Source organism: Drosophila ananassae, assembly GCF_017639315.1.
Source record: "Drosophila ananassae strain 14024-0371.13 chromosome 4 unlocalized genomic scaffold, ASM1763931v2 tig00000071, whole genome shotgun sequence".
NCBI lineage: Eukaryota > Metazoa > Arthropoda > Insecta > Diptera > Drosophilidae > Drosophila > Drosophila ananassae.
This window is the reverse complement of record NW_025319041.1, coordinates 2797216-2820036: the sequence shown is the minus strand read 5'-3', so window position 1 is coordinate 2820036 and position 22821 is coordinate 2797216. Positions and strand designations below refer to the sequence as shown.

Sequence of the window (22821 nt, the reverse complement as noted above, 5' to 3'; positions counted from 1 at the left end):
CGCTAAACTTTAATCGGCTGGATGGGTGGCAGAGAGTCTCCTTCCTGCAGCAGGTTTTCTGGGCTTGTTGGAAGGAGGAGTACCTCACGCTATTGCAGCAGCGTTCTAAATGGCGCACCCCTGGCCCTGTAATTGCTGTTGGAGACATAGTCCTGGTGAAGGATGAAAATCTACCCCCAATGAGGTGACCTCTGGCCAGGATACTGGAGCTGGTTCCTGGGCGTGACGGAGTGAACCGTGTAGCCGTTCTCAAAACAGCGGTTCGAATGACTAAGCGTGCGGTGTCACGGTTGTGTCTGCTGCCTGTCAAGGATTCGGTTGAAGATCCAGCCTTCAACGGGGGGAGGACGTTGAGCCAAGCAGAAAAGGGCGAAGCTGCGTAAAATAAGTTACATACATTGTAAATCCGAGTAGCGGCGGATTTTTTTTACTTCTCCCCCGCTGGTATTTGTAGCGCATGCGCTTTGGGGAGCTTTTTTGTAGAGCTACTGCACACTAGCAAATCTTGCATTTGTGTGCGTTCATATTGCTAAATTCATATTGTTAAGCTATGCCACTTGTATTTTGTTATTGATTTGAGCGACTGCAAGTTGGGTTAGAGTTGAACCCTCGAAAATAAAGACTGAAGTTGGATTGAAATTAAACTCTGGAATTTTAATTAATTTGGCCGCTATTAAAAATTATTAATAGCACAACAACTTCTTTATTGAATGAAGCTCAAACATAAACTGAAACTTAAAGCTAACAAAATATATTTCAAAGCGGCCACGCAAATATGCAGTGTTCGCGGGCTGTGCACGAGCACCCGACCAGACGCTGTGTCAGCAGTTTGGCCAGAGCGAGCTCTTAAGTAATCGGACATTGCCGTTGCGCGGTTAACTTCAGTTAACTTATATATTTCTGGCCTGGGCCATACTAAGTGTTACCTAAGTGTCGCCATCTGACGTTTTCATTGGGAAGTTTGACATGTTTTAGCAGAAACGTGCTCAGACCCTTAGAGGTTTTGGTGTCGCAGTAAATAAAACGGCAGCATCAGTTGTTACCGAGATTCCTTGTTGCAATGCCATAGAGAAAATATGGGACAATTGCTCGTTTATACTGAGACATTCGGAAGCCGAATTTTTCTCAGGTCCAGCCCTTGTGGTAGACAAAGATATGATCGGATTGTCGGCTGAGTAGAGTGATGATTATTCGTCACAAACACATTACTAACAGCGGATTTCTTCCGCTTTGGAGACTCATTTAGCAGCTGAAGACTACGAAACCATGAGTCAAGCACACAATGTTGGCCATTGATTAACCCGCTAATAAACTCTTTAAATCCTTTTAGTCTGTCTCAAGAACGACCACATTTCGTCCTTAACATCACGATATCTGTCACAGCAAAAGTGGAGACCAGACGTACGTGAAACGGCATCCGAAACTGAGGTCGCGAACCCGCGCTGGGTTGTATACTTAACGTATACAACGCACAGATAGCGCGCTGGGATGATGCGATTGTTTTATTACAAGACTTGATCGAACAGGCAAGCTTGCTAAGAAACTAAGCTTAATAGCTCGCCGCAAACAAATAATCGTTTTAATTCGCTTAATGGATTTTTGGCTCCAACAAAATTAGTGGCATTGTCGGACCAGATCTGTCAATGCTCTTTCTTATAGAAATAACTCTCCTCAGTGCATGCAAAAAGGCGACGGTGCACTGATCCCTTACCAGCTCTAAGTAGACGGCCTTCGTTGTGAAATAGATGAGAACGCTGATGTAACACTTTATGGGGAGCTTGTTTCGATTCCTTCCTATCTCTCTTTGGAAAGTTCGTATTAAGAGGCGATACACGAGACTTCGCACAAGGAAGTTGGCTCTCCACCCTTGTCGACCTGGAAACTACGTAGACACATGCTCCGTAGGCTTCAACGCTGTCCTTCACAGAAGCCTTTTCATCCCAAGAAACCTGCTTCCGACACAGCTTATGCAAAAATATTTTTACTTTAGTAATAACTGGAGCAACTAGGCCAAGCGGAACGTGCAACCGCATTTTTGATGATAAGATCAAACATCGGGACGGCTTCGACGTGGACTGAAGAGCAGAAAAAGAAAGCAGCAGGTGATCAGTAGAAGGATTCCAAGCCAGTCTCAACGTCTTCGTGAAGTGGCTGCCATTGTCAAAGGTTAACTAAGACTCGCGATCCCCTACAGGAACGCGAACCAATGCCAAGCTGATGCAACTCTGACGGAACCATGACCAACCCTTATACTCCCTTATAATGGCCGAATACTGAGCGCTCAGGTCGGACTGATGAAACAGCTTCCTCTTCAACGACTGGAATTGACGTGAGTTTTAATCGCCCAGTACACCGAAATTGTGTTTATTTGGCACCGTACTAAATAGGCACCAGTCTTTAACACGACGAAGTTCTTAGTTCAAAGTGCCTCTCCAGTCCAGTTCCTTTCCACCAGAGACCTTATCTTCCGAAGCCGCAACTGGTTCGCCAGTCTTGAAGTGATTAAGTGTACCTGCGAGCCAAAATCGAGCAGCGCTCGGCACGAGAGTAGAATTCCAGGACTAGAGCATGGCCAGTGGCTAGAAGCACCACATCACCAAAACGATCCTTGGCGACGAAAGAATTGACGGCAGCGGCCACTGAACGAGAAAAAGCGTCGCTGGATGCGGAACCTCGGGAGAGGGGTGTTGGCCTTGGCTATGATGTCTGCGCCCACATGCATACGTGCGGCAACTGTCGAGTTTGTAATCATAAATGCAGAATTACCTGGAATAAAAGGTCACGGAACAAGGAGAAATGGGAAACAGCGAGGAACGTAAGGGTTCCGGGCGGGACATCGCGGCCGCGCTCGCAGAGTCGTAGGAGAGAGCGGGGACAGCGGAGAACGTAGCGGCCCACGACAGCGCGGCTGTGTTTAGAAAATGCAGAAAAAGGGTGTCGGGTCAAGCAGCCGCCGGAAATAAGTTTGGCAGGCAATAATTTATTGAGTTCGTGACGTCACTTTTTTTATACTTATGTTCGCATCGCCCGCTGTCGTGCATTCGATCGGCCACCTGCATCTGCCGTCATGCGCTAGCGTTTGCCTCGCTCTCTCCCGGGCTCTTTCGATCGCTCCGACTCATTTCATAATCATTTAAAAAAAAAATGGTATGAAATTGAACTGTGCTTGTTTTTACTAAAACCAAGATTTAGAACATTGAATATAGCTCCCGAAAACGCTCGGTAACTGAACATTGGTGAACCCCGACGTGATTGTGCATAGAAAAATAAGTTGTTAAATTATTTTCCGTTGAAAATTTGAGCTGCGCGGCTTAAAACATATAAACATAAACAAACTAAAAACATTATTCGGTTTGTGATTTGTGCGCGAAATATTAGCATCTGTTGACATACATACGCTGTTTGCATAGTGCTACAATCGCTCATACATATATTACCCCGTTATATAGAAGTGGCACAGTGGGTCGTGAGCTGACAATAAATAAACAAAATAAAATAAATTTTTTGGTGCGAAAATGAATCCGTTTTTCGATTGTGCCTCTCCGGGAAGGAAAGTATTTCTAAGCCAAGGTGCGGCTGTCCTTTTTGAGGATCTTGAAGGATTGTAGTCCTCCTCGAAATCAGTGGAGACATTTCCGGAGGCGATGTTAAATGTGCGGCTCAGTGAATTGTAGGGAATCGTTGCGGATTTCAAAAGCACACATAAGGAGCTGTCCGAGATGGATGTTGCAGAACTCAGGAGCGAGCTGCGCGTCAACTTCATCCTTGATCAGGAGATTATGAGGCGCTCCTGTTTGTCCAGTTTGTCGACGCTGATCAACGCATCTTCTGCCACCAATTTCGATCCATCGTTTGGCAGAACCTTTCAGGCTTTGCCGCCACTGCCACTGCCCACATTTAGGGGAGGTTATGCGGAGTGGCTTGAATTTCGGTCACTGTTCTCGACCATGGTGGACACAAACCCATTCATTAGTCGGGTCGAGAAGCTTCAACGGTTGCGGTCCTGCCTTCGTGAACCTGCCTTGGAGACTGTTCGATCGTTGGAGCTCACGGACAAAAATTATGACATCGCATTGGAGCTGCTAAACAAAAGGTTTAGTAATCGCAGGCTCATTTTTCAAGCTCATGTTAATGACATAATGAATCTGAGGGCCGTAGAATCCGCATCGGCGACGAGGCTTTGCGAGCTTTCGGACAAATTTAATTCGCATATGCGAGCCCTGGCAAGCATGGGCACGGCGAAGCAGATTGCTAGCTGCATCATTATCCAAGTGCTGTTACAGAAGGTTGATGATGCCACGCAGGAGGCATCATCAGGCCCTGACGATGGTATGGCCCTCATGGCAGCTGAGCAGTCAGAGTTGCTCGTCCAGCCTCAGACGGAGCCAGTGAAGGTGGAGTCGCATCGTAGGTTTGTTTCCGAGCCAAAGAATAAGCCACTCCACTCAAAGTGCTCAGTGAGAAGGAGAAATATTACAGGCACCGTCGTCACTTCGAGCATTGCATGGAGAAACGTATTGCCGGGATCTGCACAGTGGTGGCTAGTGTGATAGGTCATATGTTACCCTGTGTGGATGTGAAGCCGCTCTTGGATTTTGGCAGCGAAATGGCTACCGAGATGCCATCGCCCAGCTGCAGTAGCATCGAGGATGAAGACGACGGCGACGGAGTGTGTCGGGTGCGCTGCTGAGGACGGCATCCGGAGCTACAAGGCGAACAATCAACAAATGGTACCTGCTGCCCCTTCATGAAGTTGTTGAAAGCTCATCTTTCAACGGGGGGAGTATGTCGGGCCGGAAAGAAGTTTGGTCGGCAATAATTTATTGAGTTCGTGACGTCACTTTCTTTATACTTATGTTCGCATCGCCCGCTCTCGTGCATTCGATCGGCCACCTGCATCTGCCGTCATGCACTAGCGTTTGTCTCGCTCTCTCCCGGGCTGTTTCGATCGCTCCGCAGTATCAAGCGTTGAGCCGCGCTCCCGCGTTTGTATTCTAATTCGGTCTTCACCCCCTCGCAGTCACATCTAGACATATATGATTTTTATAAACCCAAGCATTTCAAATAAATTGTATGAAATTGAACTGTGCTTGTTTTTACTAAAACCAAGATTTAGAACATTGAATATAGCTCCCGAAAACGCTCGGTAACTGAACAAAGGGGGAGGCCCAAGCGGGGCAAAGGAAACCCGCCAATGGAAATACTCCTGGGAATTCGGGAAAGGATTAACGGAGAGAACAGAGGCATGAAGGATTAACCCCAGAAAGCGAGATTTACAAGGATTAACGGCAGAAATCGGCAAGGATTAACGGGCGCCTCAGGCGCTTTATAAGGAGAGCCACTGGAGCGAATCGAGGCCGTCTTCTAGGGAAGATGGAAGTGCTGAGTGAAAGACCCCCGGTTGGTAAGTCTGACATTTAAGCGGGAAAGTATCCTTGGAGGAATTAGGAATATAGGCTGAAGGACCCCGACAGGTTAAGTCCAACAGTCTCAAGTGAGGGATTTATAGCGAGTGCGCAAGGATCTGTGATCCGTAGCTCAAGGACTCCCTGTGGGTAAGTCCGGCGGCTGTACGCGAGACAGAGCCCAAGGATAAATCAAGGAGCAAGTAGGGAAAGAATCAAGGATCCGCGGCAGAACTAAAGCCAAAGGGTAAATCGAGTCGGGTTGTTTTTTTCTCGGACACGACAGGTATTCTGGTGTCGGAGCAATAGCGACGAATCGGTCTGGCGAATGCCTTATCCTGTATAGCGAGGGGTGACCAGTTCAGGAACTTAAGCCACGATATAAAATCAAACAGGGACACCCCGGTCAAGTCAGGAGACTCCTGATTCAGGCTTGCTGGGACGTACGCAAAGCGATCACCTGGAGTAAAGAAGGTGCAAAGCCAAACCTTTGGTCAGCCATAGATCCTGCGGATCGTAGGCACGCAGGTGTTAGGTGGCGAGTGGCGAACGCAACCAGTGCCATGATCCGGCCGCCAGGCACCAAGCCCGATGTATGGCTGGGAGGTGTGCCAATTAGTCTGTTAACATGGATTGGGCGCCAGGCACAGCGAAAGGGCATACCCAGTGAGCCAAGGCTAACGACGATCCACAGCGCCTATTGCAATAGAAGCAGCGACAACAACGGGATCGGATCAACGGCAACACCAATAACAAGAGTAGAAATAACAACGGGAGCTAGACACGGCATTAGCCACGGTCACGAGCGGAAACAAGCAAAACATTGGATTATGATGCAGCTGGCTTGCCAGGGCTTGCATATGCGAATTAAATTTATCGGGTAGAGGGTTGGGACTTTCCACACATGTTATATTTGACCAAAATATCGTATGTACAAAATTTCATAAGGATCGGCCGACTATATCCTATAGCTGTCATAGAACGATCGGTATTGGCATAACTTTGGTGTTTTTTAAGTTAGAAAGATGGGACTTGGTACAGATTCTATTATAGACAAAATAATCTGATGTGCCAAATTTCAGCATTTTTAATCAACGGCCGACTATATCCTACAGCTGCCATATAACTGAACGATCAGAATTGGCATAACTTTGGTGTTTTTTAGGTTAGAAAGATGGGACTTGGTACAGATTCTATTATAGACAAAATAATCTGATTTGACAAATTTCATAGGGATCGGCCAACTATGTCCAATAGCCGCCATATAACTGAACGATCGGAAATGGCACAACTGCAAGGGTATATCAACTTCGGCTTCGCCCGAAGTTAGCTTTCCTTTCTTTTTTTTTTAATTTTTTGGGATTTATTTTTCGTATGCCTGTAAATGAGTAGAAATTATATTTCGCTAAATTGTAAATAAATGAGATTTACTCAGTAAAGTGATATACCAATGTGAATCATTTCAAAATATTTTATTTGCAGCTACGAATGTCAATAAATTATTTTATTAATATTTTAACAGGTATATAACAAATATGTAATATCAAGGTGGGCTGTATTTTCGATTTTTCGTTTTTTAAACTCAGTTTCCATGTATTGATTATATAAATATATTTATTCCTTCTTTAACTAATGTTGTTTCTTTAGTTTCCATTTTTATTTTTCATATTTTTTCAAGTTTTCGTAGTTAACGTTTATTCCGGCAATGGTTGGCTAATTTTCATAGTGTTTGGTAAAATTTTTAAATGTGGTAATGAAATCTTTTCATTTATATGCTTTTATACTGCAATAATGCGTTTATGTTTAAATTATTTTTATTCTGTAAATAAACAACTGTTAAGTTCAATAACTTTAACGAATTTAAGGTATAATGTTATCTCTAACAATGTCAACAATTTAACCATTTTATATACAGTTTTATATAACATTCTAATGTTATAATATTCTTTCAAAATATTTGTATTAATTCGGCAATAAATATAATTTTTTGAGACATTATTTAAATCTGATTTTTATTAACTTCAGTTCATATATTTCGACTTCGATCTAGAATGGTCTTTTTTGTTTTAAATCTATAGTATTTTGTCTTAGAAATGTTTTATGGCCAATTTTAAAAGGAAATGGATAATTTTTTTTAACAAAGCTTATCAAGCTGTTTTTAACAATTTCCAAGAATTTCTTTGGAACATCTATTTCTAATACAATCCAAAGAATCTTAACGGCTTACTACATAATATTCTAAATATAAGTCCGTATAAAACTTTTGCTCTGTTCAGAACCATTAATCTATTAAAATGTACACCAATAGTTGGTTTGCTTACTCATTTTATTTTGTGCAAGTTTCATTTATAATCCGTTGATTTAAAATGCTTTGTATTAAAGTATAAATCAATACATTTTAATACATTTACACTTTATAATAAAAGTTTTTTTTTACGACATTAAAAGTTACTCAGGTTTTAAGCGATGCCATTGTACTACAGTTTGTCTAGGTTTCGAGATCATGTCCTGCCAGTGTTTTGTTTCTGAAGCTCCAGATCCATTTTTACCTTTTTAGTATGATAAGTTAGAATGGTTAGTATTTAAAATTTACTGTATAGTTTTTTTTTCAATTCTTACCAGCTAACAAGATTCGACCTATTAATTCGTTTCTACCAATGTTGTCGAAGTCCATTACCATAACGTCTAAAGAGCATTCTCTTATTTTTTCCCATGGAACGTTAAAACTAAATGATTCATTAAACACTGGATTTAATGTACATGTGAATATAGGCGTTTTTCTCTTTTCCACTTTTTTGTCTCCGAATTGAAGCCACACTTTTACGTAAGGATCTAAAAAAAATTGTATATGCTTTTAAATATATACTCCATATATTATAAATATATATATTATAAATGCTCTTATTAATCTAATTTAATTTATAAGGAAATTAATTGTTTTAACTTATTGCTCTCGTTATTAAAATTCTTACTTAAATGGTATTTGATATTTCCTTGAGGAAACCATGTAGGTTTCAACTATATACTTTTTAACAAAACATTAGCCAAAAGTAATTTAGTTTGGCAGAAATTTGGGTGAAAAATTGTAACAAATTGGGGCTTATGGGGACACTGGAGTCTACGATCCGACTTCTCGCTCAAGAGTTGTTCAAGAAATACGATTTTTACAGAATTTTCCAAACAAAAACGATCGATTTAAAAAACTATTTTCAGCTTGATCCTCCTACACAAAAGCAGCCACTCATTTTTCAAACTCAAAGATGAGAATCAGGTATTAAAAAGTCGGTTTCCGAATGTTTACCCAAAAACAATACATGTTCCGTTTTTTGAGTAAACTGAATTTCTTGGGATTCCAAACAATGGTTCCTTATATAATCTGGTGCATTTACATTTCACACCTTTATTAACCTTTTCATCGGAAACCTTTTTATAGCCTCATCACGTTATGTACTTTCTCTTTGAGAGTGCATCTTATTTAGATATTTTCATTACAGATTCTATTATAAATTAACATTTACTTGTACCATGTTTTTCTTCGATTTCAGTGGACTGTATATATGTGTATGTTAGTTTGTGTATATAATTAATAAAATATAATTAATTTGTATACAATAATAACATTTTTTTTTTTTTATATTTAGTGGTCTGTACTTTCACAGCCTGTAAAGGCCCTTTTGTGGCCCATTAAAGGGTTTTGAAAAGGCAATAATAACACGGTGCGACAGTGAAAAAACACTTGTGAAACGAGATAGTGTAGGTTGTTAATCTGGTCGAAGAGAACTCAAAAAGATTTTTTTTATATTTTTGGAACCCTCCAATTTTTATTTATTAAAAAAAAAACGTTTTTCGGGACTTTTTTGCGCTTAAAAATTCCTGAACGCGTTTTTTTCAACCGATTTCAAAATTTTTGCTGTTTTTCAATAGTTAAATGTTGTAGCTTTTGAAAAAAAAATATATCTTCGATTTTGTTGAACAAAAAAGACAAAATTTTTACACCTGAAACTGAAGTTTTCGACTTTTATTCGTGTTTTTCGGATTTTGATGCCAGTTTTTCGGTACAACTTACAAAAATTCGGCCATTTTTGATACATATCAATGTTGCCTCATTCATTCTGAATAAAACGAGACGAATTTCATAAAAAAATTATGAAAATTGGTGAAGTTATAACGCTTTTCCTAAAAAGAGTCAATTCAACCTAGCGTGCGCTCCGGAGTACCTGTGTGTATAAGACAGGAATATGCTCTTCTTCTTATAGTGCTCCTATGGATTTATTGACTTTTTTTGGGAAAAGCGTTATAACTTCAACAATTTTTATTATTTTTTGATGAAATTTGTCTCGTTTTATTCAGTATTAATGAGACAATATTAATATGTGGCATAAATGACAGAATTTTTGTCAGAAGAAAGCAATATACTCTTATTTTTATACACATTGTTCCTCCGAAGCGCTCGCTAGGTTGAGTTGACTTTTTTTGGGAAAAGCGTTATAACTTCACCAATTTTCATTATTTTTTGATGAAATTTGTCTCGTTTTATTCAGAATGAATGAGATAACATTGATATGTATCAAAAATGGCCAAATTTTTGTAAGTTGTACCGAAAAACTGGCATCAAAATCCGAAAAACACGAATAAAAGTCGAAAACTTCAGTTTCAGGTGTAAAAATTTTGTCTTTTTTGTTCAACAAAATCGAAGATATATTTTTTTTTCAAAAGCTACAACATTTAACTATTGAAAAACAGCAAAAATTTTGAAATCGGTTGAAAAAAACGCGTTCAGGAATTTTTAAGCGCAAAAAAGTCCCGAAAAAACGGTTTTTTTTTTAATAAATAAAAATTGGAGGGTTCCAAAAATATAAAAAAAATATTTTTGGGTTCTCTTTGACCAGATTAACAACCTACACTATCTCGTTTCCCAAGTGTATTTCGTTTTTTTTTTTTGTCGCACAGTGTAATTTAAGCAATTTAAAAATATGTTATGCAATAAATTGAAGTTGATATACTCTTGCAGCTTATGTTATTATATTTAGTTGGGCGATACTTACTAAAACTTCACTATCAAATAAATTTTTTATTAAAATGCCAAGGCACCTCCAAAATGGCTCCTACTATGGGACCACTATGGAGAACGGTGTTGGGGGCAAGATCCCAGGATCGAGCTCCTCACAAGCTGGCGGTGTCCTTAAGGAAAGCCGGTCCGGTCCGGTTGCTACTCACTCCCTTCACCGGAAGGGATCCTGCAAAGATATCAGGAGAGCGGTCTTCATTCTAATAAGGGCGAACCCATCGGCGGAATCCAACTCGGACGAGGCCAAGATCATTAAATGGGCGAGAGAAATCTTTCCCGATTTCCAGCCGACTAAGGCGGGTATCAGACTGGATCCCAAGAAGCCGATCGGAGTAGGCGTCTCTGCGTTCACGATGCGAGATCATTATGCTGGGACAAGATTTCCAGCAAACCGAGGGCCCGCGTACGGCTGACAGAGTAGCCGGCGGACCCAACTACAATACTGGCCATGTTAAAGATGTGCAACCCCACACTCCCCATGGCAGTCGGGAGGAAGCAGTGGGGTTACGACGACAGGTTTTCCTCACACTAAACGAGGAAACCGTGAAGATCCAGGAGAGTGCCGGTAATCGAATCAAGTACGGTTTCGAGCATGTATCAGTAAGGATCTACAAGTAGGATGCAAGGAGCATGTCAGAAGGCATCGACTCAGAGACAGACGTCCAAGAGCCAGACTTAGAGGAACTGACCGGAGAGGGGTGCCCTGAAGGAATTAGGAATGTTGGATGCAGAGATGGATATTCTGGAGGGGCGTCGGAATGAAGGAGGACTCACTGCTACTGTGGTGGAAAATTTAAAGGATGTCTCTGACACTTCTGCAGATCAATCTTAACAGCAGTAAGGGGGCATCCGCTACCCTCCTGCTCCACCTCGCTGAGAGGCCAGATGTGGCCTTTATCTAAGAACCCTGGATCCATGAAGACATGATTCTTGGTTTGGGGCGCCGGAATTCAGGCTGTGTACAGCCGATGTAACAGGTAAAAAGCGAGCATGCATTCAATAACAATTGTGGAATGGGCAGCAGTCACATCATTGCAATGGTTATTCTGCGTGTTGTCGTCTCTAGAACAGAGCGCCGACGCTTTCCATGATAGTCCACCGAGTCCACGAAACACCCAGCCAAATCACGTATTCTGGGCAATGGGGAGCAAAGAAACAAGCTGGGGGGAGAAGGAACAAGCTTGGGTCAGCTAGATCCATATTGCCAGGAATCTTCCAGCCCGAAGCATCTATGTGAAGGCTAGGCTGGTAGTCCGTAATGTCTGAAGCTACAACAGCCTCATTTTCCACAGAATACGTGCTAAGAAGGAACTACACGCACACATTAACAGATGCTCCATCCAAGGGCGCAAAAATCCGACCAGTCGGCATAGCCGCCGCTGAATGTTGGCATCGGCAACGGTGGCAAGGAGGGGGCTGGCTTGTATGGCATTGGCGATACACTGGCACCTTCGAGAAGTGTGGAGTGGGCAGCGATTCTCATGGAGTGCTTGGCAACCTCTACCTGAATGTCCTCCGGCACATCAGTCACCAGCCGCTAGAATCTCCAATACAGATCACTCCAGATCTCGCTGAAATTAAGCTCCTCCAACTCTTCTTGAAGTGCGGTGAACCGCTCACGCAAACGCTTCTCCACCGCCATAATGGTGCAATCCTCATTCCGCGCCGCAACCTTCACCTTATGATGCAGCACCTCCATCTCCTCGCAGGTCACCTCTGCTCTTCAGCATTGTAGCGTGTAACGGTCTTCTGCGCTTTTTCGAAAGGATTTGTACTTGCGAGGGCACGCTATAGAGTCCGGCTCTAGGCCGTCGGCTTTGGGGATGGAGGTCTTGCTTCATACAAATCCTAACACTGCCACATTTTAATATCAAATAAAGTCCAAAATTGAGCATGCTGGCGACAAGATAGATAGCTCGATACTAAACCGGGAGAACGGAAGAATTAATTCGACGCGGAAGAGATAGAGTTAGAAAGAGAGAGAGAGAGAGGAGAGAAGTAGAAAGTTTGCGATGCCACAGATGTAAATAGGCTCGCGTACTGCCCACCCTACCTTTGGCCACAGTCCGATAAAGCATTGCTTTAGTGACCTCTAAAACACCCTACAACCGTGGAGTCATCAGCTCAGTTCAAACAGGAGATATTCAATTCATTATAAAACAAATTTGATTCAGAATAAAACTAACAAAAATTCGGCTAAGGCTAATGAAGGGTTTGAAATTATTCCTAAATGGTTGCTTGCATAAAAAGAATATCCTAATTATACGAGAGGGAAACTTATATGTAAAATTTATAAAAATAACAGTTAATATGTAAAAGTTCAAAGAAATATGTATAATAAAATTAATATATATAATATAATATGATAAAATTTGGCATAAGTAAATATCACTTTGAAGGGTATTCAAATGAGGGTATTAAAAAATGATAAAATTTAAAATTCATGAGGATAGAGTATCCGTTAGTCACCAATTAAATCATTTAAATGAAATTCGTGCTCTTGTTAGTTTTGTTGGTGTGTTATGATGAACGATGAATGCATTACATTATAGAATTTAAAAAAATTCAGTGTGAATTTTTCTCAGTGTACATGTAAAAGGTAAATAAATCACTCACTGTAAGTCCATCGGCGAAAGATCGATCTCTGCTTTGGGTTGCTGTAAATGAGTTAGTGTTTTGTACACCAGAGAATTTCAAAACAAACTTATTTCCGCATGAGAATTAAAATTAAAAGATTTAAAATAAACTGATGATCATTTTGTTTCGCGAAAGTTTACAAAAAAAAAATAATAATCTTTATATTCTTCAATTCCTTTTTCTTCACTTCACTAAAAGCCTGTAATTAATTTAAATTTAAACTTAAAATTAAAACTATTGAATAAGAAAAAAAAATAAAATTAAAACATTTTAATAACGCTCGTTATATGGGGATGAAATGGGGATGAGAAAAAGGAAAAAAAATGATCGCCACGAGTTTGGAGCTGGGCGGCTAGGCTAGCGGTTTTGATAATTCCTCTTTTGCTCAATATTCCATTGCTGATGGGGTCAAAGGCCTTTCGCTTAACGGGTCTTGGCTTCATTGGGTCTGCAAATTCCATCCCTACAGTTAGTTTTCCGGCCACTGGGAGTTAATTTTCCGGCGCCAATGTATTATGAGATGAAGATAATGATGATGATGATGATGGGGAGGGGGAACGAGCATCTGGGAGCCTCCACCAGGAGGGTTCCCGGGGTGCTTTGATGTGGACCGCAACGAATCTTTAAAAACGGCCACAATAAGTACCCTGGAGGTATTAGAAAAAAATATTTTTTTATATTCACCTGATAAATTATGATAAGACCGCAACGAGGTCGCGCTTTTATAAAGCCGCGACGAACCAAAAAAAAAAACCACAAACACAGGCTTAGGCTACCCTTATCACTGTCGCAAATCTAGATAAGCGTATGCATGTAAATACAGATAAAACAAGAAAGGAAAGCTAACTTCGGGCGGAGCCGAAGTTGTTATACCCTTGCAGTTGAGTCGCAGTCCGCTAGGTGGCGCCACGCATCTTATATTATTAGATATGTAGCGGATCGTATATATTCGGCCGATCCTTATGAAATTTGGCATATCGAATTATTTTGCCAAAAGAGGAATCCATTGAAACTCCCATGATTTTAACTTGAAAAACAACGAAGTTATAGCATTTCCGATCAATCAGTTATATGACAGCTATAGGATATAGTCGACCGATTCCGGCCGTTCCGACTTATATACTGCCTGTAAAGGAAAGAAGGGTGTGTGCAAAGTTTCAACTCGATAGCTTTAAAACTGAGAGACTAGTTTGCGTAGAAACAGACAGACGGACAGACGGACCGACGGACAGACGGACCTACGGACAGACGGACATGCTCATATCGACTCAGGAGGTGATCCTGATCAAGAATATATATACTTTATAGGGTCGGAGATGTCTCCTTCACTGCGTTGCACACTTTTGACCAAAATTATAATACCCTCTGCAAGGGTATAAACATCCGAATGATCTGCGACTTACGTGGTATTTAAAAAAAAAATAAATCACTTTCCACTTGCGCTGATCTTGCGCTGATGAAAATTTAAACTCGCAGAGAGTGATATTATCTGGCGTGTGCACTTCGTGAGGGTTTCGACAGAAAAGACTGAGAATGGATCAACCCACATTCCAATTAGGTCACCGGAAATGCAAAACAGCTGATTTTGCAGCTTTCCTAAACCTCCCTGCTGCAGCTGATTCCGCTTAGCAATTGGGCAACTCCCGAAGTAAAAGCTTATCTTTAACTCTCGGTTACAAAAAAAAATTTACAAAGCCGATATAAATAATTTTAGTTCTTTATTTATTATTATTTTTTTTTTGGAAAATGACTCTTCAGTCACCATATAGTAAGGCGAGGTCCCTAAACTTGCTGATCTCAACGAACAACATATCTTACTTAAATTTTCGTCCCAATCCCTCTGATCAGGCCGTATGTATGCTCTTATTGCCGATATCACCGATCGATTTACGCGTTCGGAAGCGTTGGCTTGGGGAGAATGTACCGCGGTAAAGGTGTGAGTTACGCGATACTGTTCCATTAATTTGCCAAACGTATGGGATCGGAACTGAGAGCCATTGTCAGACACTACGGTTTCTGGCACTCCATACGTTAAGAACAATTTTTCTTCCAAATATTTAACCACGGTACTTGTGTCAATTTTCCTGGAACAGGTTTCAGAAAAACGTATTTGGAAAAATGGTCCAAGACAATAAAAATACCTACATGGCCGCTTCTCGATCTAGGATAAGGCCCGAGAAAATCCATAAATAACCGTTGGAAAAAACGATGGCTTTTTTGGAGCTTTCCCTAAGGGCGGCCGTAAAACGCAATTTGATGGCTTCGTGGTCCTGCATACCTCGCACGCATTCACATAAGCCTTTACATCAGGCACTAGCCCAGGCCAAAAATAGTAACGCCTAACTCTTTCGATGGTCTTATGGATGCCCCCATGAGACGACAAGGGACTATCGTGTGCTTTCGCTAGTATTTCGGGAACTAACTCCTTTGGAACCCAAAGTTTCCACGCGAATTCGTCGTGCATGCGATCTCCTGTTAGGTGTTAGGCCTTACGATAAACGAAACCTTCCTCAGTCTTAAAGTCAGGAAAATTAGTTTCGTTCGCCTTCACTTTATTCACTAAATCTGTGTATTCCCCCGATCTAAAATGCTCCGAGATCAAATCCAAAAGTAGTCCGTCTCGCAAGTCCATCGCGGCTATCGCTTCTTCATTAACCCGAGACAACACGTCGGGAACCAGATTGAGGGATCCTTTACGATGTTCGATCTTGAATTTGTACCTTTGCAATGATAACGCCCATCGAGCCAAGCGTGTACTCAAATCCTGATTGGACATCAGCCATTTTAATGAGGCATGATCTGTAATAATTTTAAAGATCTGACCTTCGACATAGGCCCTAAAATTCTTTAGTGCCACTATTGCAGCCAAACATTCTTGTTCCGTTACTGTATAGTTTCGTTGCGCCTTGTTCAACTTCTTTGAAATAAAGCAAATAGGTCGCTCGTCTCCTTCCTCAGATACTTGTACTAAAACTGCTCCTACCCCTGTCTTACTGGCGTCACAGTGTATCTCGAACGGTTTTCCGAAATCGGGGCTACACAAAACGGGCGCTTCGGATAATGATCGTTTTAAATCCTCGAAGGCTTTCAGCGCTTCGTCGTTCAAACTGAACTTACGTTTGGTTGTCATTAAGTCAGTTAACGGTGCGGCAAGAGTCGCAAAATTTGGAACAAGATAGACGAACACTTCGTTCCTGAGGTGTGCTGGTACTACTTTATCCACAAGTCGAGACATGGTACTTGTAGCATTACAAAGCCCGAATGGCATTACTTTAAATTGATAGAGAGGTCTTTCCGGTACCGTAAACGCTGTTTAGTCCCGAGAAGCGGCATCTAAAGGCACCTGCCAATACGCGTCCTTTAAATTGAGGCTCGATATATATTCCGCGTTCGGCAATCGACTTAAAATACCGCTAATCTGAGGAAGAGGATATGCATCCTTTTCTGTAAAACTGTTGACTTTTCTACAGTCAAGACAAATTCGAACTTTTCCTGGTTTTGTAACCATAACGATAGGGGATGACCAAGAGCTTTCCGACTCTTCTATAACGCCTAACTCTAACATTCTATCAATTTCAGAGTACATGGCCTTTTCCACCGCGGGCGAAACTGGAAAGTGTCTTTGCTTGATGGGTTTCGCCTTACCCACCTCTATGGTATGAGTTATTAAATTCGTCCTACCCAGTCCTTCTTGCACGAACGATGGAAAACAATTGATGACGTTCATCAACTTGGCCTTATCCACTTCGGACAAAATATGCTGATCAACGTTAAGCTTTGGGTTTACTTCTGTTGACCCTAGTTCAGATATAATTAACTTCCGGGGTAATAAATCGTAGAGTTTCCAAAAATCAATCCCTAAATATAAGTCTTGTTTTCCGTCTTGTTTAATTTCTCCGTATTCTACTTCAACTTTACAATATCTTATTATCTGCTGCGCTCTTCCATCAGCTGTTGAGGCACTACATGCTAATAATTTATATTTAATAATAATTTTTAATTCCTCAGCTAAATTACCACCAACACAACTAATTGATGCTCCTGAATCTAATAATCCATAGACAGTACGATTCAGAAACTTGACTGGTACAAAAGGTCGCGGATCGCTTGACTCTGCTGGCAAGGAATTAATGTACTGAAGGCCCTGATTAACCTCCTTTACCCGCCCCCAAAACTGACTTACCCGCCTTGAACTTCGGGATCGCCGCATTTTAAAGTTTGGGTTGTAATAAAATCCTGAAATATTCTCCTCCTGTAACCTCGGTATTTTGCTGTGAAGCAAAGGACCTGAATCAATGCACTGTTTGTCGATGGAAGGGGGTGAGGTTGCCAACACTACCTCTTCTATTTCTCGGGCTTGACTTCTTACGGCACTCGGAGCTTTCGGTCTGAACTGCGACTTCGACGTGCCGGCTTGGAAGTTTTTTGAACACTTACTACAGTTTGGTTTGTAAGTATTCGGTGCTCCACAACCTTAACAAAAAACTCTCCTATTCGATACAAAATCCTGATATCTATGACCTTCCTTGCGGCAATTCCAGCACAAAAGGGAGAAAGCTTCTATGCCTGCTTCATCATCAGATTGCTCCGTTTCCGGAATATCGTAACCTTCACTAAACTCAGAGATATCGCGTTTGAAAGGCGTGCTTCGAGAGTATCCTTGAGATCTCTTTACCTCATCCATAAAAGCTTCGCGTCTGCGACAAATTCCCCTTAACTCGCTGACTGTTTGGATATCGAGATTTAAAATCTCATGCCTTATCTCGGGACGAAGGTTATTCTTGATAACTCTCACTAGCTTCTGCTGTGTCCACGGGTGATCCAACTGATTGACCAGACTTGATACGGTGTCATAAAATGAATCAAACGATTCGTTGGGTTTTTGATTGGTATTTCTTATAATCTCTTCAGTGTCGCCGTCATCCCTAACCTGACGAAACTGAAGCCGCAAAGCTGAACAGAAACTGTCCCATTGGACTTCGCCATGGGCTTTATGATATCGCCAATAAAATTCATTGGCCTTACCCTCAAAAAGGACGCATGCATTTCTGCAAACTACCGTATAGTTATTTCCTAAAGTCTCCCTAGTCAGGCCTTCCACTCTTTATATGAAGTTGTCCACAGACACTCCTTTTCCGGAATATTTAATTTTCCACCCGTTGAGGATATGCACTACCTTATCTGGGCGGTTCAACAAATCTGACGTATAGCTTCCCTGAGAATTTTGGGAACGCGGACTTAATGTGTGATCTCTCACAGGTATTCTGGTATTTTTTGGGTCTATTCTGTCTTGCAGACTTTCTTCTGATGGAGGTAAACACGGGTGCCTCATTCCCGAACTGTGATTCTGAGTTGCTAATGTCCTAGTCAAAACGTCAGCTACTGAGTTAACTCGGCCATCTTTCCTGAAAGTGACTCCAGCAATCTCTGCTCCATAGCTAGTAGCGTTATTATATTAGACCCGGAAGTAGTAGCTATGTCGTCTGTCGTTTGTCTCCCGACGTTATCGGGGATGGGCTGATTCCTGGATTGACTTCGAGTTCGTCTTTCCGGATCCTCCGTTACCTTAACTCCTTTGGGTCTGCATACCGCCTTGCAAACCGGACATTGTAAACTCTTCTTCCAGTGAGCTTCTATGCACTTCCTATGAAACTCATGCTGACATGCCGTTACGTAGACCTCGGCAGCGTTTACCTCGGCGTTACAAATCGGACAACAGGAATTGGAACTGTTTGCAGCTCCTTTATCTGGAGACCGGTCTATCCCCATCTTCCCAAAAATCTTAACTTTTCCACACCGAAAATATCAACAAAAGAAATAAAAAAAGAATTATCAAAATCTCGCTGCTCAGTTTGTTGCTAGCAAACCAACTATTTTTCTCAAAGATACGTTGCCTTCAGCAACTAAACCTGATGTTGAACTGATGCTAGATGTCACACGTATTGTAAGGTATTTGTTTTCTTCAACTTCTCAGGAAAATAAAAGTAGATAGATAGTTAGAAGTAGTAAAGTCATTACTCCTTTCTTTCAAGGACTAGAGAGATTACTTCTCTCAGCTTTCAGTTTGGTCTTGGCCATCGACCTGTTTCCGACAGACTCATATGTATTCCAAAAGACCATAACGGAAGCCTCAAGTAATCCAAAAGGATTATACGCTAATGAACTTCTGGATGGGGCATCACTCTGGAGTAGTACCACCACATTCCGTATGGTGAAATTCATTTCGCTTTCAGAATGATAGAGATTGATAGATTGGTGACACTCTGTCTTAGCCCGGGCCAAACCTCGACCATAAGCTCGCGATATCTGTTTTCCTCAGGTTCCAACACATTGTGGACCTTTCTGCCAAATTTAGGAAAATTTCTCGTTTGTTTCTTAAATCCTGGTCAGTGACGAACACTAATAATCATTTAACTGCTTTCCCAAAAAAAAATTTAATACACAAAGATAAATTTTGAGAAAAAAAAAAACAAGAAGGTTGAAAAATCGAATTAATTTATCCTGGAGTCTTAATGAAAAATAAAAAGCAGTTCCACTAAGGCCCCACGTTGGGCGCCACCTTTCTTTATTTAATAATTAATTAATTATAACTGTAGCGTGTAAAGGTCTTCTGCGCTTTTTCGAAAGGATTTGTACTTGCGAGGGCACGCTATAGAGTCCGGCTCTAGCTCGTCGGCTTTGGGGATGGAGGTCTTGCTTCATACAAATCCTAACACAGAGAGTGATATTATCTGGCGTCTGCACTTCGTGAGGGTTTCGACAGAAAAGACTGAGAATGGATCAACCCACATTCCAATAAGGTTACCGGAAATGCAAAACAGCTGATTTTGCAGCTTTCCTAAACCTCCCTGCTGCAGCTGATTCCGCTTAGCAATTGGGCAACTCCCGAAGTAAAAGCTTATCTTTAACTCTCGGTTACAAAAAAAAAATTTACAAAGCCGATATAAATAATTTTAGTTCTTTATTTATTATTTTTTTTTTGGAAAATGACTTTTCAGTCGCCGCTACAGCATCCCTTCCCGCGTTGCGGCAGCAGCTCCAATACTTTCAGCTCCAGACTCCACTATGCAATTAAAATGCAACTTTGTAACAACAACAACAACGGCGTTTTCTTGGCACTTTTAATGCTGATCACAATAATCAACCGGGATGAAATAACTTCGGGGTGACCACGTGTTATGCTATTAATAGTTTTTAATAGCAGCTGAATAAATAGACGCGTTTCAGTTCAGATTATAATTATCAATAGTTTATTTGGGTTCCACTCAACCCTAATATAAGCCGCTCCAATCAATGCAGAATCACCATAAACGCATAACTAAGAGCTTGCGCTGAGCTCTTAAAACTGAGAGACTAGTTTGCATAGAAACAGACAAACAGACAGACATGCTCATATCGCTCATACCCAATCAATATGGTTTCCGGAAGGGTAGGTCGACAGTGGATGACATCATGCGGGTAAAGAACCTGGCAGCACATGCCATTCATATAGTAATATCGAGCTGGAAAAAAATTGAAACGGTGACGGTTCGCGTAGGGGGAGTGGCCATCCTCTCGTAATCGTGACTCATACCGCTACGGGAACTAGTCTGGGAGAGGTCGGAGCTGGCCGATACGGCTCAGGATGAAACCACGACGGTGTCGGTTAAGAAGACTGTGGCGAGAGCCAAAAGTCTGGCCAACTGGCAGAGCTCATGGGAGCACTATACGAAGAGACGCTGGACACATAGGCTCATTGTGGATACTCCCAGTATGGACCGGAAGGAAGCACGACGAGGTGAATTTTTACCCCACTCAGGCCCTTAGCGGACACGGGATTTTGTTTTATTTACAACCCGGGCCAAACCTCGACCCTAAGCGCGCGATATCTGTTTTCCTCAGGTTCCAACACATTGTGGACCTTTCTGCCAAATTTAGGAAAATTTCTCGTTTGTTTCTTAAATCCTGGTCAGTGACGAACACTAATAATCATTTAACTGCTTTCCCAAAAAAAAATTTAATACACAAAGATAAATTTTGAGAAAAAAAAAAAACAAGAAGGTTGAAAAATCGAATTAATTTATCCTGGAGTCTTAATGAAAAATAAAAAGCAGTTCCACTAAGGCCCCACGTTGGGCGCCACCTTTCTTTATTTAATAATTAATTAATTATAACTGTAGCGTGTAAAGGTCTTCTGCGCTTTTTCGAAAGGATTTGTACTTGCGAGGGCACGCTATAGAGTCCGGCTCTAGCTCGTCGGCTATGGGGATGGAGGTCTTGCTTCATACAAATCCTAACACTGCCACATTTTAATATCAAATAAAGTCCAAAATTGAGCGTGCTGGCGACAAGATAGATAGCTAGATACTAAACCGGGAGAACGGAAGAATTAATTCGACGCGGAAGAGATAGAGTTAGAAAGAGAGAGAGAGAGAGAGGAGAGAAGTAGAAAGTTTGCGATGCCACAGATGTAAATAGGCTCGCGTACTGCCCACCCTACCTTTGGCCACAGTCCGATAAAGCATTGCTTTAGTGACCTCTAAAACACCCTACAACCGTGGAGTCATCAGCTCAGTTCAAACAGGAGATATTCAATTCATTATAAAACAAATTTGATTCAGAATAAAACTAACAAAAATTCGGCTAAGGCTAATGAAGGGTTTGACATTATTCCTAAATGGTTGCTTGCATAAAAAGAATATCCTAATTATACGAGAGGGAAACTTATATGTACAATTTTAAAAATAACAGTTAATATGTAAAGGTTCAAAGAAATATGTATAATAAAATTAATATATATAATATAATATGATAAAATTTGGCATAAGTAAATATCACTTTGAAGGGTATTCAAATGAGGGTATTAAAAAATGATAAAATTTAAAATTCATGAGGATAGAGTATCCGTTAGTCACCAATTAAATCATTTAAATGAAATTCGTGCTCTTGTTAGTTTTGTTGGTGTGTTATGATGAACGATGAATGCATTACATTATAGAATTTAAAAAAATTCAGTGTGAATTTTTCTCAGTGTACATGTAAAAGGTAAATAAATCACTCACTGTAAGTCCATCGGCGAAAGATCGATCTCTGCTTTGGGTTGCTGTAAATGAGTTAGTGTTTTGTACACCAGAGAATTTCAAAACAAACTTATTTCCGCATGAGAATTAAAATTAAAAGATTTAAAATAAACTGATGATCATTTTGTTTCGCGAAAGTTTACAAAAAAAAAATAATAATCTTCATATTCTTCAATTCCTTTTTCTTCACTTCACTAAAAGCCTGTAATTAATTTAAATTTAAACTTAAAATTAAATCTATTGAATAAGAAAAAAAATAAAATTAAAACATTTTAATAAGGCTCGTTATATGGGGATGAAATGGGGATGAGAAAAAGGAAAAAAAATGATCGCCACGAGTTTGGAGCTGGGCGGCTAGGCTAGCGGTTTTGATAATTCCTCTTTTGCTCAATATTCCATTGCTGATGGGGTCAAAGGCCTTTCGCTTAACGGGTCTTGGCTTCATTGGGTCTGCAAATTCCATCCCTACAGTTAGTTTTCCGGCCACTGGGAGTTAATTTTCCGGCGCCAATGTATTATGAGATGAAGATAATGATGATGATGATGATGGGGAGGGGGAACGAGCATCTGGGAGCCTCCACCAGGAGGGTTCCCGGGGTGCTTTGATGTGGACCGCAACGAATCTTTAAAAACGGCCACAATAAGTACCCTG

The 22821-nt window shown here is 41.1% G+C and overlaps 1 protein-coding gene across 6 annotated transcripts in view; it reads right to left on the bottom strand.

The window, feature by feature from the left end:
• Positions 1-6860: 6860 nt before the first annotated feature.
• Positions 6861-22821, bottom strand: part of LOC6503310 (synaptotagmin-7) — a 203735-nt gene continuing 187774 nt past the window's right edge. For 5 of the 6 annotated variants that reach the window (XM_044717819.1, XM_001967487.4, XM_044717820.1 and 2 more), the window contains 2 exons: positions 8025-8237; positions 6861-7954 (listed from right to left, as the gene is read on the bottom strand). In XM_044717819.1, the coding sequence (XP_044573754.1) occupies positions 7854-7954; positions 8025-8237 (314 nt within the window). In that variant the 3' untranslated portion in view covers positions 6861-7853. Of the gene's footprint in view, positions 7955-8024; positions 8238-22821 lie in introns of those variants that run through there. The other variant, XR_006507919.1, reaches the window with a different exon arrangement.